The sequence below is a fragment of the Peromyscus leucopus genome, chromosome 14 (genome assembly GCF_004664715.2).
Source record: "Peromyscus leucopus breed LL Stock chromosome 14, UCI_PerLeu_2.1, whole genome shotgun sequence".
In the NCBI taxonomy this organism is placed as follows: domain Eukaryota; kingdom Metazoa; phylum Chordata; class Mammalia; order Rodentia; family Cricetidae; genus Peromyscus; species Peromyscus leucopus.
The window spans coordinates 66,097,102-66,114,471 of NC_051075.1; the positions used below are offsets into that span (position 1 = coordinate 66,097,102).

The following is a 17,370-nucleotide window of genomic DNA, read 5'->3' on the forward strand; positions in this document are numbered from 1 at the left end:
CTTGACACCCAAACCAGATAAGGACAGCACTAGATACAGGCTGCATAAACAAAGCCCGTATCTAAGATCCCGGCTCATCAACTCCAGCAATAAAAACACAATGTGTCAAACGTAATAAGCGTTGAGAGTGTTGTTCAGAACTGGCAAATTTATTATTACAATTCACCACAGTAAAGAAAAATTAAAAAAAAAAACTTTAGTGAGTTTAAGGTGATATAATCTTTTTCTTTAAAAAAATAGAATTCAATGATCAGTAATGATAAAATACAGCAAGGTAGGATTGGGTAGAAATTTGTTATTATGATAACATATACTTGATTTTCTTTTCTTTTTATTTTGAAAAAAAAAAAAAAAAATCTCACTATGTAGACCAGGCTTGCTTTTCTGTCTCTGCCTACGGAGTGCTGGGGTTAAAGGTGAGTGCCACCATACCCAACTCTTCCAAAAAATTTAGTATCAAGGGCTGGTGAGATGAATCCAAATGCCTTGTTAAAAATGTGGGATGGGATGGAGAGATGGCTCAATAGTAAGAGCATTGGCTGCTGTTCTTCCAGAGGTCCTGAGTTCAACTCCCAGCAACCACATGGCAGCTTACAACCATCTGTAATAAGATCTGATGCCCTCTTTTAGCATAAAGGCATGCATGCAGACAGAATAGTACATACATACATACATACATACATACATACATACATCTTTATAAAATGTGGGATAATCACACAATGGAGCACTACACAGCAGTATAAATGACTCAGTTCTAGGTACATGAAGCAAATAAACCTCGATGAAGAAGACACCTTGCTCCAGCTAGCAAAAAAACCGTTCCAAAGCATGGAAAACTGAACAATATGTTGTTTATGTATATCAAAAGCTTTTGAATGCAAAAAGGGGGGGGTGGGATTGTTGTTACCTAACATAGAGGACAAAGCAGTTTAAGTTGGGTGGTGGGTTCATAAACACTGTCTAACAACTGCCAAATGTTTCATATATTCTTGTATATGAATTAAAAACTGCATAAAAGTCTTATCAAAAAATAGCTCCCAGAGTGGAGAATGAAGGAGGGGCTGCAGAGACATATCAGTGGTTAAGAGTAATGGCTATCCCCCCCCCCCCCCACGTTCAATTCCCGGTACCGACATGATGGCTCACCACCATTTCTAATTCTAGTTCCAGGAGATAGGACGCCCTCTCCTGGCTGCGGGCACTGCACACATGTGATGCACAGACATACAATCAGACAAAACACTTATACACAAAACATAAAAATTAAGAGACAGACAGACAGACAAGACAGAGGAAGGATTTAAGGAAAGGCAGGCAAAGAGCCACTTCATAAAAGCTAACCAGAGAACTACCTCTTACCAGGTGTCATATTCTCCCGAAGAGGGTCAGAACTCGAGGTTCCTAGTTCTTTTCTACATTCTTACAGAATCCAGGCTAATTCTACCTGAACCTCATCTGTGAAATAAAATTCAAGACCCTTTTCTAGCCCCAGAGTCCTATCTGAGGGGCAGCAAGGAGGAAGAGTGTAGGGGTGGAGGGCTGCCCCTTCCTGGGGTCAACGACTCCAGCAGCTCTGTCTTCTGGCGCTATCCAGGGGAAGCACAGTCAATCACAAACATGACCCTCCTGCATGAGCTCACAGAACACAAACAGGAAGGTCCCGACATGCTCCCACAGTCCGGCCTATCTGGAATCTTCAGGAGCTGACGGCTTTCAGATACAGGAGAGGGAAAAAGGAGCCACCAGACTTTCAAAGGCCTTTTAGCCAACGCCAAGGAGTAGATACAAGAAGGGCTCCTCGGTGCGGATCAACTTTCACTGTCCTAGACCGGGGAAGAGCAAAGACTCTTGCTGGGACGTGAGGCCCCGGAGGGACATGGGCATTCTTTCTGATGGCGTTCTTTAGACCCTTTCTCCACCTCACCCTTTACTAGCTTCTCCCTCCTCCTGCCTCAAATCATAATTTAATACCATGTTCTGAAGCTGCCTTTGAAGGTCGCAGTTTCCGAGACAAAAGACAACAGCTGCTTGGTCTTCAAAACACACCACACCACATCACACCACATCACACCACAAGGTGTGAAGAGACGGTGGCACGTGTCCCTCTACTTCTGTCACCGGGACCCAACCCCGTCAACGCTACGCCCTCGGCACGTCTTCTCCAGGTGACCGGGAGCAGAGCGGGGACAACAAGAGGGGTTCTCCTGATGATCTGGACTTCAGAGCTGGTGGTGTGGATGCAGTGAGAGCTGACTCGTTTCCTGTTCTGTGGGAAATGTTTGCAAGTAAGGTTCTTAGAGACCCAAATAAAATCCAGCAGCCTCGAGGGGGGATTACAGGGCACTTCTTCAGTTTTATTGTGTGCCGAGGGCTAGACTTAGAGCCGGTGGCCTCACTACCAGTTTGCAAAGGTCGCAGGGGTCCAGGGAAAGCCTGAGGTCCAGGGCCCTGCCTCTGGGTCTTGGGAAGAGGACTGGGAAGGTATGGGGAAGTCACAGCATGCAAGTGCACAAGGCTCTCCACATCACTTGTAAATATCTGCAGGGCTCACAGCTGTGCCAAGCTTAATAATCCGTGGGGCAGCTACAGGTTTCTGCATGAGATGCCCATATGCCAAGGTCAGAACCACAGAAGGAGTCGAGGAGACTGTCTCCTGAGCACAGCTTCCGGGCAGCATCACCCTACCAAGGACTTACCTCATACCCGCTCTCTCCATCCTCTGTGAAAACTGGGGCATTGAGTTCTTTTCCACCGGACTGGACATATGGGGAATCAAAACTAGCCCCGAGGGGCCAGCGAGACGGCTTAGCGGGTAAAGGCACTTGCTGCTGAGCCCGACAAATTGAGTTCAATCCCCGGGACTCCCGTGGTGGGGAGAGAAAACTGAGTCCTGCATACTGTCCTTTGACCACTCTGCTCCCCAACCCCAGATATGCAGATATTAAAAAAAAAAAATTCTTGGGAATGGAGAGATGGTTTCAGTGGTTAAGAGCACTGGCTGTGTGCAGGGACGCTTTGCTCAGCCTGGGAGGAGGGGACTGGACCTGCCTGGCCTGAATCTACCAGGTTGAGCTGAATCCCCAGGGGAGTCCTTGTCCTGGAGGAGATGGGAATGGGGAGGTGGGCTGGGGCGAGGGCGGGAGGAGGGAGGACAGGGGAATCCTTGGCTGATATGTAAAACTAAATCAAATTATAAAATTAAAAAAAAAAAAAAAAAGAGCACTGGCTGTTCTTTCAGAGGACCACAGCTCAGTTCTTAGTACCAATATGGTGGCTCACAGCTGTTCTTAAATCCAGTTCCAGGAGATGACACCCTCTTTTAGCCTCTAGTGGGCAATATATGGAGGTAAAACAAACACACACACACACACACACACACACAGAGTAAAAATTAAAAAAATTCTTTTAAAAAAAGAACCTTGAAGTTAAAATGAAGATGTTTCAGATCCTGGAGCTGTAATCTCCCCACCCAGGAGGCAGCACACAGTATTACTAGGAGGGATGAACTCTGGACCATCCTCTCTCTCTTCTCCCAGGTCTGTGATCATGTGTTCCATTTGATGGAATCTCTCTCTCATATAGAGTCATATTAGGAATTGACCATAGGGCCTCAAGCCTCCAGGCAGGCACTCTTCCATTGACATACATTCCCAGCTCCATCCATTCAAAGGAACCTCTGCAGGGGATTTCCCCTGGGAATGCAGTAGCAGAAGCAAGCATTATGCATTGAGCCCGACGAGCAGTAACCGCGAGGACGATGCATCCTGAGCACTCCACGCCCTAGCAAATTTAAAGATAAGCAGGTTTCCAATGTCTAAGGATGGGCCAATCTTGGAGGTTATTGAGTAAAAAGTCAACACGGTCGAGTCAATTACACTATTGACAGATGCTCTTACGAGGAGATTTCGCATCATAATTATATGCAAAGGAACCCAGCAAATACAAGCTGTGTAATGATCGGCTAATAAAAGTAACACTTCATCCATGTCAATAACAGTTTCAGACTCAAGACAAACAAACATGGCCTTTGCCACTCAGTAGAGGGGGGAAAAAAAACCCTGAAAGACAAATATTTTCACTTAAGTTGGGAAGTGATTAGAATTACACAGGAAACCCGTCACACAGAGGAGATGCAGACACCGGCCTGTAGTGGGAACACCTGCAGGCCGCTGTCCTGTGGACGGGCAGGGGACATTCAGGGTTCTGTTCTTCAGTGGACTGTTTATTTCTCAGTTGCGGCTGAATTCAGGTTCAAGTGGCAGGTGGCCACACTTAAGACTTACGATGAAGAGAGTGAGCAGAGTGAGATTTCCCTCCCAGTCACATCTCACTGGGTCTCGGGCAATGCCGAGTCTGCACATGCCTTCGCAGCTGTGTGCCCACTCTTCTGAGGTGCTCGTGGCTGCCCTCTAAAGAGGGCAGCTGACACAAGCAAACGTCCCCAGGCTGACAGAGCACCCCCTCAAAACAAATAAACAAACAGCCTCTTTTGGAAAACAGAGGAGGTCGGGCAGGTACAGGATAGCATTTGGAAAATATTCTGCTAATAAAACCCCCACCGTGTGTGTGTGTGTGTGTGTGTGTGTGTGTGTGTGTGTGTGTGTGTGATGATGATGATGATAACCAGTCAGCTCTCACTGCCATGCTTCCCCACCACAATGGACATACTGTATCCTCTCTAGAACTACAACAAAATAAAAACCTTTCTTCCCTGGGTTACCTTCGGTCATGGTATGTTACGACAACAACATCCATGACCCCAATGTGTGTGTGTGGGGGGAGGGGGGTGCAGCAGAGGGGCAGATCTTTAGCAAGCAAGCAGCTTGCTCTGCCCTGTGTGGAACCTGATTGGTGAGCTGAGAAAGACCTAATCTTACCATCGGCTAGCAAGCCACCGAGAAGAGAAAAGGGGACCCAGGGCTGCACACCAAGAGGGGCACCGTGGAGGCTCATGGGGGTGGCCACTCTTAGAAAAGCTGAAGGAATCCTATGAACACCGAGGGAAATCTTCAGAGGACAGACACTGCAAGAGTAAGAAGCACAAGTCCCGGACGCATCTGCCTAGGATGGTCACTGTTACCTGTCAGCCCGACAGAACCCAGAACACCCGGGAGACAGGCCTTTTGGCATGCCTACGGGGAATATCTTGATTCGTAGAAGGGGAAAGACCCGTCCATGGTGGGCGCTACCGTTCTCTGGCTGGAGGGTGCTGGGCTGTGTAAATGGAGAGAGTGAGCTGACCATGAGCTTGCATCCCTCCCTCTCTGCCTCCCGACTGTGATGTGACCAGTTGCTTCAAGATTCACAACACCCCTTCACGACCAGCCTTCCTTCTTTTACTTGCTTTTGTTGAGTATTTTATTACAGCAATAGGAAAAAAAAAAAAAAAAAGACACCATTACACATATTCTCGTCAAGGAGAAAAGGGGGTGGGGTATGTCAGGGTGATGTGGAGAGAGTCATAGAAAGACCTGGTAGTCCAAGAGTCACGTTTTTAGGAAACTAGTAAGGCAGTGATTGATAGATGGGCAAGAGAAATGGGAGGCTGTCACACTGCATGTGAGAATCCTGTCGGAGGTGGACCCGACCCTGGGGCTGGTGACGGAGGTGAGGAGGAGGATGGGAGAAAGAAACCACCCAAAGAAGAGCCCATTTAGTCTCCTCTGACCCGGCTTCAGTGGCAGAGAAACGACAACCCTGCTATCATAGACCCCCTCACCAAATCACACTTTACACGAAATTCTGCGTGTTTCACTGCACCCCCTTCATGGAGAGTCACAGATGAGGGAACTCGGGCAGGTCCAGAGAGATGAGACACCATCCCAGCGTCACAGGCAGAAAGTGACAGACAGGGAAGTCTAAAACCCCACCAACAATTGCTCACCCTCACCTTCCAGCCTCTTTTGCCCCGTTACTTTAAGAAAACCCTAGTTTGTATCTCACCTCACTGGAAAAGAGTCAGGAGAACCTGACCGCCCAAGAGAGGATGGCATTTGGACTGGGTGTGTTCCCAGTTCCTTTGACTCTGTGGAACATCCAAACCAGGTCCTCTCCACCTTCTGAGGGCCCCAGGGGATAGAGGGATGCTTTTCTCACGTCTCAGGCAGGTTCCACCTGGCAAGCTCTTCCCTTACCTTATGGCCGCAGTCATCCCGATGGGAGTGATCGGCAACGGGCGGACGCCAGGAAACAGTCCGCGGCTCAGAACCCTCGCTCCGTTTTGTATCACTCCTGGAGAAACTAAAAAAGCAAAAAGAAAGAGATGTCACAGGTGAATTCAACTGGGAAGAAGCTAGCAATCTGGAGAGAGAGAGAAAAGGTGGGGGAACAGAGCGTGTACACACACACACACACACACACACACACACACACACACACAGGACAGAAAGATAATGTGTAAGCAGAGTCACCAGTAGCTTACAAATTATTGATGCTTTTGTTAAAAAAAGAATCAGTCAAACATGAGTTTAGAAAAACAAAAAACAAAACAACAACAAAATGGGCTTTTGGTTTGGGAAAAGAAGGCTCAGTACTTCAGAGTGCTTGCTCTGTGAGCAAGGAGACCACAGTATAATTCCTAGCCACTGGCAAAGAGCTGGGCATGCCTCTAACCCCAGCACTGGAGAGCTGAGAACTCACCGGCCACCAGGCTGGCCCAAACAGCGAACGAGAAAGACACCCAATGGCCCGCTCTGGCTTCTACAGGAGGGTTCACAGGCACGCCTGCCCAGATAGTCACCTGTGTGCAACACACACACACACACACACACACACACACACACACACACACACACCAAAAGAGAACAAAACAACATTTCCTACACCCATTGGTAAAACCTCTCATCTCTGGTCTTTTCCTGAGAACGTTCAACGTCCCGAGACAGGAGCGGGCTGCAGGTGACCCAACACTCACATCGCCTCACACTGCTCACGTCTGCTATGGTCAAAGGCGGAGAGTATCTACTTATTTGTCCTTCATCCAAAACAAGTGAGCAGACAAAATGCAGCTAAAAATCACAGTCAAGTCCTTCTCCGCAAGTCCTCGGCCCCTCTGCACCCCGTGCTCACACAGGGATCTTTGCCTTTCCATACGGCTGCCTGGAGGGATGGGCTGACCCGAGTCCTGGCTCCCGCACTCTCATAAACCGGCTTCAGGGGTCTGTCTGTCTGTCTTCCCCCACAACCCTCTCTAGCATTCCTAGAGTCCCCTGACCCTTCTGCTTTCTTCTACACACACCAACCCCTGGGGGTGCCATCCACAACTTTCCACTGGCACCTTGAGTCCTCGGGTGCCACACCACCCTTCCCGATGTCCCCAAGGATTTACATAACAGGGAGTCCTGCATCTCGGACCTTTATTCACATCTCCTCAACAGCAGCTTCAACTAGCACAGGGTAAGCCTCTAGCTCCTGCCGCATCTCCAGACACCGCCTTCATGTCTGTGGGACCAGGTGAGCTTTGCAAACAGAGTGTGTAGGCTCCTACCTTAGTTTTTGTGTGATGCCATGGAAATCCCTGAATGTTTATTCTGCTCTCTAAAGAACATTCTAGGCCTCTTCTGCTCCCTGCAATCCTGGCACAGTCCCATACTAAAGAGAGGTGGTAAATAGTGCCCTTTCAAACAAGCAACAATGAAATACTAGAAAATTACACATTTAAAAAAGAAAGCCAGTCTCGACGTCGAAATTTAAAACCCATGTTATTTGCAAACAATATTTTTATGAGACAAATTACCAACACATACATGTTTCATAATTTTTAGGTTTCTAAGAATATGTTTACGGGACTGAGACTGTTGTTCAGTTGGGAGAATGCTCGCCTACCATACACAAAGCTCCAGGCTTGATCCCCAGCACTCCAAAACCAGCGATGGTGATGCACACCTGTAACCCCAGCACACAGGAGGTGCAGGCGGGAAGGTCAGAAGCCAGTACAGGCATCCTTGGCTACACGGTGATTTGGGAGGGGGGTTGGAAAGTCCTTGGTGTATGGTAAACGTCCACTTTTGAATATGAAATAATTCTTAAAAAGTATTTATAATGTGTGTGTGTGCATGGGAGTGTAACATGCCATGACAAGTGTGGAAGTCAGAGGACAAGTGTGTAGGGTCCCTTCTCTCCTTCCACTTTTATGTGGGTTCTGGGGGTCAAACTCAGCTTGCCAGGCTGGCACAGCAAACATCTTTACTGGCTGAGCCCTTCATGCCTTACTTTTTTTTTTTTTTTTTGGTTTCTCCATGGTAACTTTGGAGTCTGTCCTGGGCCTTGAAGCAACGAGATCCACCTGCCTCTGCCTCCTGAATACTGGGATTAAAGGCGTGCGCCATCACTGCCCGGCTTAGACTGCTTTTGTAGACTGTCCATTTCTTGGGTGTCTGTAATTCTTGCTAATGACTTTTGACACTTCTCTTCCAGGTGTGCACGAGGTCCTTGTGAGAAGGTCTTACAAAAGGCAGATGCAGGGTAAGATTGCTGCTCTTGCCTAAGTCAGTACTACAGCATATCCCGTGTTCAGAAATGTCCCTGTCTCTTACTGTAACTAATCATGTGAGGAGGCACAGCCGGACAAGAAATTCTGCCCATTCCCAATTAGCAGCCTGACTTCAGAGGATGGTCGAGGTTGTGCGAGGCAGGAGAAGAACCAAGTACCTTATGAGCATGGGAACTATTCCAATAATCAGCTGGTTACTCTATGTGTTCGAAAGCTTTATTACCTGATTTATATTATCTGATGTCAAGACTCCGTATAAAACTGCATGATTAAGGCAGTGTGAGGCTGAGCTAAGTATTGACACTAGAATTACTAGAACAAAATGGAAACCAGAAAACAGACTCACACTTAATATGGTCAACTGAGCTCGGACAGAGGTAGATGTCAAGAAAACAGTGACAGAAAACAGAGTATCACAGCACAGAGACCCCCTTGGGATAAAGCAAACCTTGACCCTTACCCTATACCACACGTGAAGATTAATCATAAGCAGATCTACAGTTCACAAGGGGAAGAGACAACATCAGGAGAAGTCAGATCTGCGGCTCGGTGGGACAGCCTAGAGTATGGGCTTTTGTCAGCTGTCTAGAGGCTGCGGGAGAGGTTGTCAAGGACGTCTGACAGTACACCCTAGGTCACGGAGCCACTGGGTAACCTTAATCCTGAAGATCTCATGGAGAACAGCAAATGATCTGATACAATGGACCACGTCAGAAAAGAAGTTAAATACTGAAAACCTGCACCATGATTCTATTCCTTGTCAGTAAAAAATACATGTGACCAACTACTTAGCATCTGCCTGCCCATTAGGAAAACTATAGTTAAATGGGAGAGAGACAATTGGGGGGGTATGGAGACACACTGGGGTAAGTCTAAGGTAGGGGAGCTATAGCCACGTAGCATAGAGATACTGATGCCAGCCATGAGTTTGGGGGACTTGCTATAGGAGGTGCCATCTACACTGGACCTCAAAGTTGGAAAAGCAGCATGCATAACTACTCAGAAGTGATGTGTACAACATGCACCAGGGAATGAAGATGGTTTTCTGCTACAGCAATAATCCCACTGGGGTGGTCTGATTAAGCGATGCCCTCCAGAGGCTCGAACACTTGAACACTGACTCCCGGGTGGTGGAGATGTTTGTGGGGAATAAGAAGGTGTGGGCTTGCTGGAGGAACTACATCCCCGGGAGTGGATGCCGAGAGTATAAAGCCTCGGTCTATTTCCAGTCTGTTCTCTGCTTTGTGCTTGTGATAGAAGATGTGAATGCTCAGCCTCCTGCTGCCATGCCTGTCCCCGCCATGATGGACTCATCCCTCTGGAACCATAAGCCAAAATAAACTCTCTCTTCCTTCACTTGCCTTTGGTCATGGTGTTTTATCACAGCAACAGAGAAGCAACTAATTAATACAGGCACACTGGGACTCTACCCAGCGCAGCAATCGGGAGCAGGAAAGTGGCCTGCGAGGAGGTGGCTGGGAATTGCCAGGCTCATCCCCATCTCTGCCAGTTAATTACGTTGTCTCCTAAGCAAGCCATGTCAACTCCTTAAGAAAGTCAGGGACCCCTGCTTCCCACCCCAACCCCCCGCCACCAAAGTGATCTTTAAGGGGAAAGCACTCATATTTAGGAAATGCATGACAGTTATCATTATCATCAGTGCCAACATGACAGCCTTCCACAGAAGAATCCTGAGGCACTCTTGAGCTGAAAACTCCTAAAAGGGAACAAGATGAAAGCCAGACTGAGATACAAGACTTCAGCCATCTTCCTGGTGACAGAGTGGCTAGAACAGCCACTGGGACTCTTGTGATACTTCTGCTCCTGGGTGCACAATGTCAGCATCACCCCTGCAGCCCTGGAAGGGAAGTGGGGCAACGGAAGTCCCAGAGCACAGTTAACACTGGTGTGTGTGGGCACAAGTCACCTGCCAATGGGGAGGCCATCCAGCCAATGGTCCACGTGCACAGTCCTCTGCTGAAACACCCAGAACCTTCGTGCACTAGAATACCCCAACAGGAAGGGCAAACCAGCCTCCAGCAAGCACCTATGGGAGGTTAGGCGTTGAAGATGCTCCCTACCCACTGTGCGGGGGCCAAGCAGGGCTCGGACCATGGCCTCAGAAAACACTGGTTATCCCATCACAGTTCTGAGGCATGAACACACCTTATAGGGTTGCTCTGAGGGTTAACCAAGGTGAGCTATGAAAACTGTTTAGCCTAGTGTCTGGCCATGGATGCTTATTAATATCATCTGTCATCAGTATCCTTTGCCCATCCCACATCACCTCTCCAGAAACCTCTGATGAACTATCTATAAGGCATAAGGCTTAATGAGGGAAAAGCAATTCTTTTCAGTCTACTATGTCTTTGGTAGCTAGCCCTAACCTTGCCTGCACCCATCCAAACATCTTCCCCATCGATGAACCGGCCGCACTTCAAAGCCACCCGGCCGCAGTGACAGGTGTGCGCTCCTGAGCCTATGAGACAGCTTGGGAGTGTAAGCTGGCTCATCCTCTGAGCCCGGAGCTTCTCCTCAAGTGAGCTGCTGAATGCCGCCTACAAGTCCTGCCATTTCCTGGTCCTCCTCATTGGCAGCAGACTGCAGGCTGAGATGGTGAGCGTGGATGAGCTCGCTCCCTGGCTGCCAAAAGCTAGCTGTGACACTTTTCTGTCCCCATCCCCAAGGGTCAGGAACGTTTCTGTGTTGTGGGCCGCAGGAATATATCATAAGAACTCAGCTGGTTATGGCAAAGTCACTACCTGGAGGGATCATGGAATTCCTCCAGAGGAAGCCAAATCCCAAGGAGTTTTTGGTGTTACTTGGCTTGTTATATATCAGCTGTCTTCTGTTATGAAAATCATGTGTGCCTTCATAGCTTTCCCAATTGACTTTTCCCTAAGAAGGACTAACAGTGTAGACTGAGCACTCTCTGGACATACACATTCCAGGTAATTTGGAGAACAGCCTCAGGGAAAGGCTTTCTCTGGAATCAGATATCTCCTTGGCCACTTTCAAGGACTACAGGAAACATCACCCAGGTGGTCACCCAATTTCGAGGATTAACAGTGATAGCAACCCACAGGCGAGTCTCCTGACTTAAGGTAAATTCCACAAGGGGACACCGCCTAGGTCAGGTAGACATTAAGTAATAGCTTTACACAATTTAGCTCAGACCCCTCCTTTCTTACAGCCTTACTAACTTTATAGACCTCTAACTACTTACCTAACCACTTCTAGGAATTTTTAGATAACCTTCTGTGCTAACAGCTATGCTCAGCCAGAACCCCCAGTTCAAGCCTCCCTGTAATTATCATTATTGGTAGCATCCGGCCAGGTCCATCACTGGATGGAGGAAAGTACCTTATCAGAGATACCTCTGTACTCTCTAAGAACAGACTTAAGCATCCAGGTTACCTGTTTGAGAAGGCCTGGCGGATGTGTCAATTAAGCCTATTCTTATCACCCCTCCATTTGACCCTGGAAGCCTGGCTTTGCACTGCTAAGGAAATACTGCTTATAAGTGTATATAGACCAGAACTCCCAGGGCAGGAGAGAGAGGGAAGAGAAGAGAATGGAAGAACGAGATGGGTAAGAACTTGAGAGGAACGAGCTGAGATGGGGAAGAACTAGATTGAAGAGCAAAAAGAGAGGACTAGAGGAACGAGATGGAAGATGAGGAAGAGCCAGATGGGGAAGAACAAGATGAGGAAGAGCCAGATGCGAGAGAAGGAGATGGGAGAGAAGCTGATGGGGGAAAGAACTAGATAGATGAGAACCTAGAAGGGACAGAACTAGATGAAGGAATTAAGATAGAACCTAGAGGGGACAGTAGATAAATATAGAGAGAAATCAGGCAAGAAAGGAGCTAGACATGAGAACAGAACTGAAGCTGTGTATAAATGATGTTATGCCAGAGGAATTAAAGCAAGTGGACTATAGAACTCGGTGTGCTGCGATTATATTTCCTGATAATAGTCCTCGCCGTCAGTAGTTCTCTCTCCTGAGCCCCTGGGAAGTATAATATTGAGGCTGGTTCCTCTAATATTATACAAGATTTCTGGAAACTGTGGCCCAGCCGATACGTTGAGAGCCATCTCCACCCCCTTTTCATTGAACACTAGGCAGGAATATGAGCCCATTCTCCCGTCCCTGGTCTAAAGTCAGCACCTCTTTTCTTTCCCATCTCTTGCTCTCTACCTCCTGAAAACATCCACACACTCAAAGACCCACACAGCCCATCCGCCTCACCTCGTGCTCTGAGATGTAGCTAGGCTGCAGCTCAGTCAGATACCTGAGAAAACCCACACTGGAAGCCGACTTCGAACTCTGTGCGGCTCCCACTAGGAGAGGCCCGAGCCTCCAGCACCATCTTTTCCTGCTGACCAGGTCCACATCTTTCCTCCCAGGTTGCTGAGGCGAGTGCCCCAGGCTTCAGCACCAGATCCCCCAGCACTTACTGTGTTCTCGTAGGTCACAGAATGTCTCGAAGCCTCTGGAAACCCAGCTAGACTGTGACACTCACACCCGAACAGGGACAACCATGCAGCATGGCTCAGTGTAGATGCCTGGGCCTTGAGTGACAGTGTAACCTGAGGAGGTGTTTGTGTCTTTGTAGGCATGAAGTGAGCATGCGCATGTGTACACGGACCCTTGTGTACACGGCCCAAGGTCGACTCTGGATGCTTTCCTCTCTCAGCATCCTCGGCCATGTCAGCTAGACTGTTATGGCCATTGAGCTAGGATTTATTTATTTATCCCCGCCTCCCTAGCACTGGGATTACAGGCATGTATCACCCGTACACACACACACACACACACACACACACACACACACACACCACACCTGGAACTCCGGTCCTCATGTTTGTGCAGAGAGCACTTTACTGGCTGAAGCTCATTTTCATCTGGAAAGGTCCGAGGCATGAAACAAACTCTACCACACACTGCGCCGTCCCCCAGCGCTCCACCGGCCTCCCTCCTGATGCAGCTCACTTCCCTGAGTCTAAAATTAACCTCAGCGGGGAGCTCTCGGCTCTGCCATTGGAGGGTAGCCCTGGCGAACTCGATCAGAGGCCATAAGCTGAGCAGCAGGCCATTCCTGTCATCCACCTCCCACCCCCAGGCACCCCTTCCACCTGCTTGCTTGGAAATGGGCTGGGGAAGGGCTGGCAGGGTGGGGCACAGCCTGTTTCCTGGGGTCCTTCTTTGGTAGAGCCTGACATGGTTGACATATAGCCCAGGAAGCATCCCCCTTCCCCCTGGTCCATTCTGCTGTTTTTGTTTATTACCCAGAGTTCCGTCTCTGGGAACATTCCAACCGGGGATTATATAAAGTCTTTGGAGATGGGTAATGGTGACCTGGTTTCTCCACAGGAGTTAAAGATGACTCACAAGGATTGTCAAGGAGCTACTAGGCAGTCGGCGGTTCAGGAGACACCAGCAGAGGAAACTGGTCTACACTGCCACTCTTCAAGAGGAGACGGGAGGAGCCGGACAGAATTGAATCTCAGAAGTGAGGAGGATGACCAGACAGGCATGCTCTCTGCTGACTTGTTCTGGAAGTGGCATTTTGAGCTCATACGACACAATGGCCCTCCTTGCAGAACGTATCCCACACACTGAGGGTGATACCGCAGGACAAACCGTTAGAACCCAAGGTTTTTATTAGCTGTACCTCACTACCTCCTTTAAAGTCAAGCAGACAAGTGGAACCAGGGGGGGTGGTGGGACCTCAGGGACTCCAGCCCGACCCGCTGCAGAGTCTGGGTGGTAGCCAGTCTGCCAGCCCTGGACCAGCTCTGCAGATGTCAAGCAAGGAAGAGGCGAGGAAGAGATCTAAGGGGCTGCCACCCGGTGACCTGAAGTACAGTGGCTACAAGGGGACTCGGGGAGGTGGTGGTGGTGGTGGGCACACCCTTTCTAGCAACCAAGCCAGCCTGTAATTGCCAGGAGCGAACAGTGCCAAGGATGAGGTGGGTAGCTTGCCACTCACAGGGGCAGCCCAGGGGTGAAGCAGAATGCTATAAATAGCAAGGCACGAGGAGGTTCTATAAACAGAGTCTGGCCACAGCAACCAGCCCCAGGGGAGGGAACAGGCAGGAAACATATGGAGCTCTCAGAAGCCACGGCGCTGCCCAGCTCCTGACCATGGGAGAAGGTCTACGTGCACCCACGCTGGGACACATGGCGGGTAACACCACCATGCATGCTGCCCACTTTCCACCATGGAGGCTGGCTGTTGCCTTTACACATTTACTGGGGATCCATACCTAGCCCCGGGGCGATGCTAGCAGGGCAGGTAAGAGCAGCTTCATCCTCCTGGCTCTGTGAGGCTTCTCCCTTGAGGAGGCAAGGCACCGCCTCCAATCTCAAGGCAAGAAAGAAACAAGCAATGTGAAGGAAAATCAAAGATGCAGTTGGAGTGGGCAAGAAGGAGCTGGCGGGAACAGTGGTGGACTGGTGGACAGCTGGACAGACGCCCCTCTTACTGTGTCTGTGAGGAGATGGTGGATTGGGCACAACCCCTAACTAACCAGGGCATTGTTCCAGTCGTTAGGGGCTCTGCAGCCTGCCCGCTGACCTGCTACACTTGACCTCCAGACTAAGACTGGAGGTCAGAGGTGAAGGAGACTGATGCCAGTGTCCCCACCTCTGCACGTTCTCCTCTGCATCTGCTGCTCCTCCTGTGTCTCCTTCCATGACCTTCACCGGCATCCTGGTTGGTGTCTGCCAGGGCCCTGGAGATCCTTCTTGGCCTGGGGCCCTCATGAAGGCTATGGCTAGATTTCTCACAGAATGTTAAAAGCTTTGAGGGGGGGGGGGAAAGCCCTCTAAAATTATCCTCCAGAGCCAGGGAATGTAGCTCAATCTGAAGTCCTCATTTCAATCTCACCCCTGGCTACATAACAAGTTTGGGGCCAGCCTGGGTCACATGGAAAGCCATCTTTAAAAACAAAAAACACTATACCTTTAACACACGAACAGTTTTAAAATTCAATCCTGCACTCTGACATAAATAGGACTGTGGATATTCCAGAAAGAGAATTACAGTTGGAGAGTTAAAGGGATGGAGAGGGGTGAGGGGAGAGGTTCATTTGGCTGAGAAAATATTAAAAACAATCCTGTTGTCTACGGCCAAACCACCCTGAACGCGCCCGATCTCGTCTGATCTCGGAAAAAAACAATCCTGTTAGCAAACCAGGAGAACCTGACCTATGGTCACGGGCCTAGGAACGGGAGACTTTCGGAGAAGACATGGAAGCTTTCTAAGTTCTCAATCCACACATCCCTTGCCTTTTCCAGACTCAGCAGTCTCCTTCTCAACCGAGGGACCAGTTCATCAGAAGTATATACTCATAAAGTCAGAAACACGGCACACAGCGGCTGGGAGCCGAGGAAGGGGCTTGAATCTAGCTGGCTCTGATGAGATCACATTTCCACCAAGACGGGTTATGCGACCTGATCGTAAGGATCTTTCCAGCCTGGGACTTGATTACAATTGGAGTCTGCAACTTTTCCTGAAATGCCATCTAAGAATGGATGTGAAGTATAGATTCCTCCAAGACTTAGAGCACCACGTAAAAGCCATGTTCTGGGCTAACCAGGCTAACTAGTTAACTAGTTGCAGAATTATGCCTGGTGCGTATCTGTTTAGCAATGGAGTAGGCTGGGGGGAGGTGTGGGCAGCCTCGCATTCCAAACGCCAGGAAATGGAGGTTGACCAAGGGGAGAATGAGATTTGTGCAGTCAGGGCAGGTAAGGGCAGCCCCATGCAGAGGGCCAGGTTGACTGAGAATGCTTGGCGGTATCTCCTGGATCTTTTAAAATACAAACAAAAAAGAAAAGGGGGTGTCAAGTTTCCTAAAGCTATCAGGAAGGCTATGGCTGGGGGTCTGGAATTCCTATCAGTCCATCACGAACTTACTGGGATCTAGGGAGGGGTGCTTTCTTGTGGGAAGTGTCTGTCTCCAGAGTGGGGGAATTCTCCTTGCTTAGAAGGCCATGGCGTCTTCAGAAGGCCAGAGCCCCAAACCAGCTGGAAACCTGGTCGCAGGCACAAGAGAGGTGGGGAGGCACCAGTCCCTAGCAGCGTCACGGGAGGATCTGCCATGTCAGGTTACTTTCTGCACATGTGTGACACAGCAGTGCCCGACAGTAAGACAAGCAGGTCCTAGTGCACCCTCTCTGCTCAGGGTGGATGGACATGGGATGGAGACAGAGGCACGGGCCTCAGGGTGTGAGGAGAGCACAGCCATCTTCCTTTCAGGTCAGCTATAAAGACGAGGAAAGGAAAGACAGAGCGGGAGTGGACAAGGGTCCAGGCGAAGCACGGAAAAGAGCGGTGACTCTGACATTGCTCGGTGCCCACTCAGCTACCTCAGCCTTGCCCTTCTCTCCGAGGCCACCCAGCACGTAGGGCAGAGATTGTGCAATGTGGTGTCGTGGCTCCATTTTATGGCTAAGCCACACGTGAGCAGGTCAAACTTTCCAGAACGCACCCTAATGTATTATTGAAGACCTAGACAGAAAATAATGTACAATTGGGTACTGTTTAGCTCCGTCATGGGTCAGCCGGCCCAGGGAACCTCTCCTACAAAGTCATAGGAAGGATTCCTGCAGGAGGAAGGTCTCCAGCAGAAGTTGTTATAGGCTCTGTTTCTCATCTCCTCATTCCTGATGGGTATGTGAGAGCTCGCTCATCCTCGAAAGCACGCCTCTGCCCTGGCTCACACCTATGCATGGCTGCATGTGGACATGCATATGCATGCTAACCACACACTTCGTTTTGAAAGTGATGCTACAAGTACAGGGCGATGTCAGCATTAGTCCGTCCTATGGCCTGGGATGTACATGAGAAGGTTAGGTTCACAAAC

General features: G+C 49.3%; 1 protein-coding gene across 9 annotated transcripts in view; it reads right to left on the reverse strand.

Moving 5' to 3' along the window:
- Foxn3 (forkhead box N3) overlaps positions 1-17,370 on the reverse strand; it is a 396,979-nt gene that overhangs the window by 15,273 nt on the left and 364,336 nt on the right. For all 9 annotated transcript variants that reach the window (XM_028886613.2, XM_028886620.2, XM_028886618.2 and 6 more), the window contains one exon: positions 6,138-6,243. In XM_028886613.2, coding sequence (XP_028742446.1) covers positions 6,138-6,243 — 106 coding nt within the window. The remainder of the gene's footprint in view (positions 1-6,137; positions 6,244-17,370) is intronic.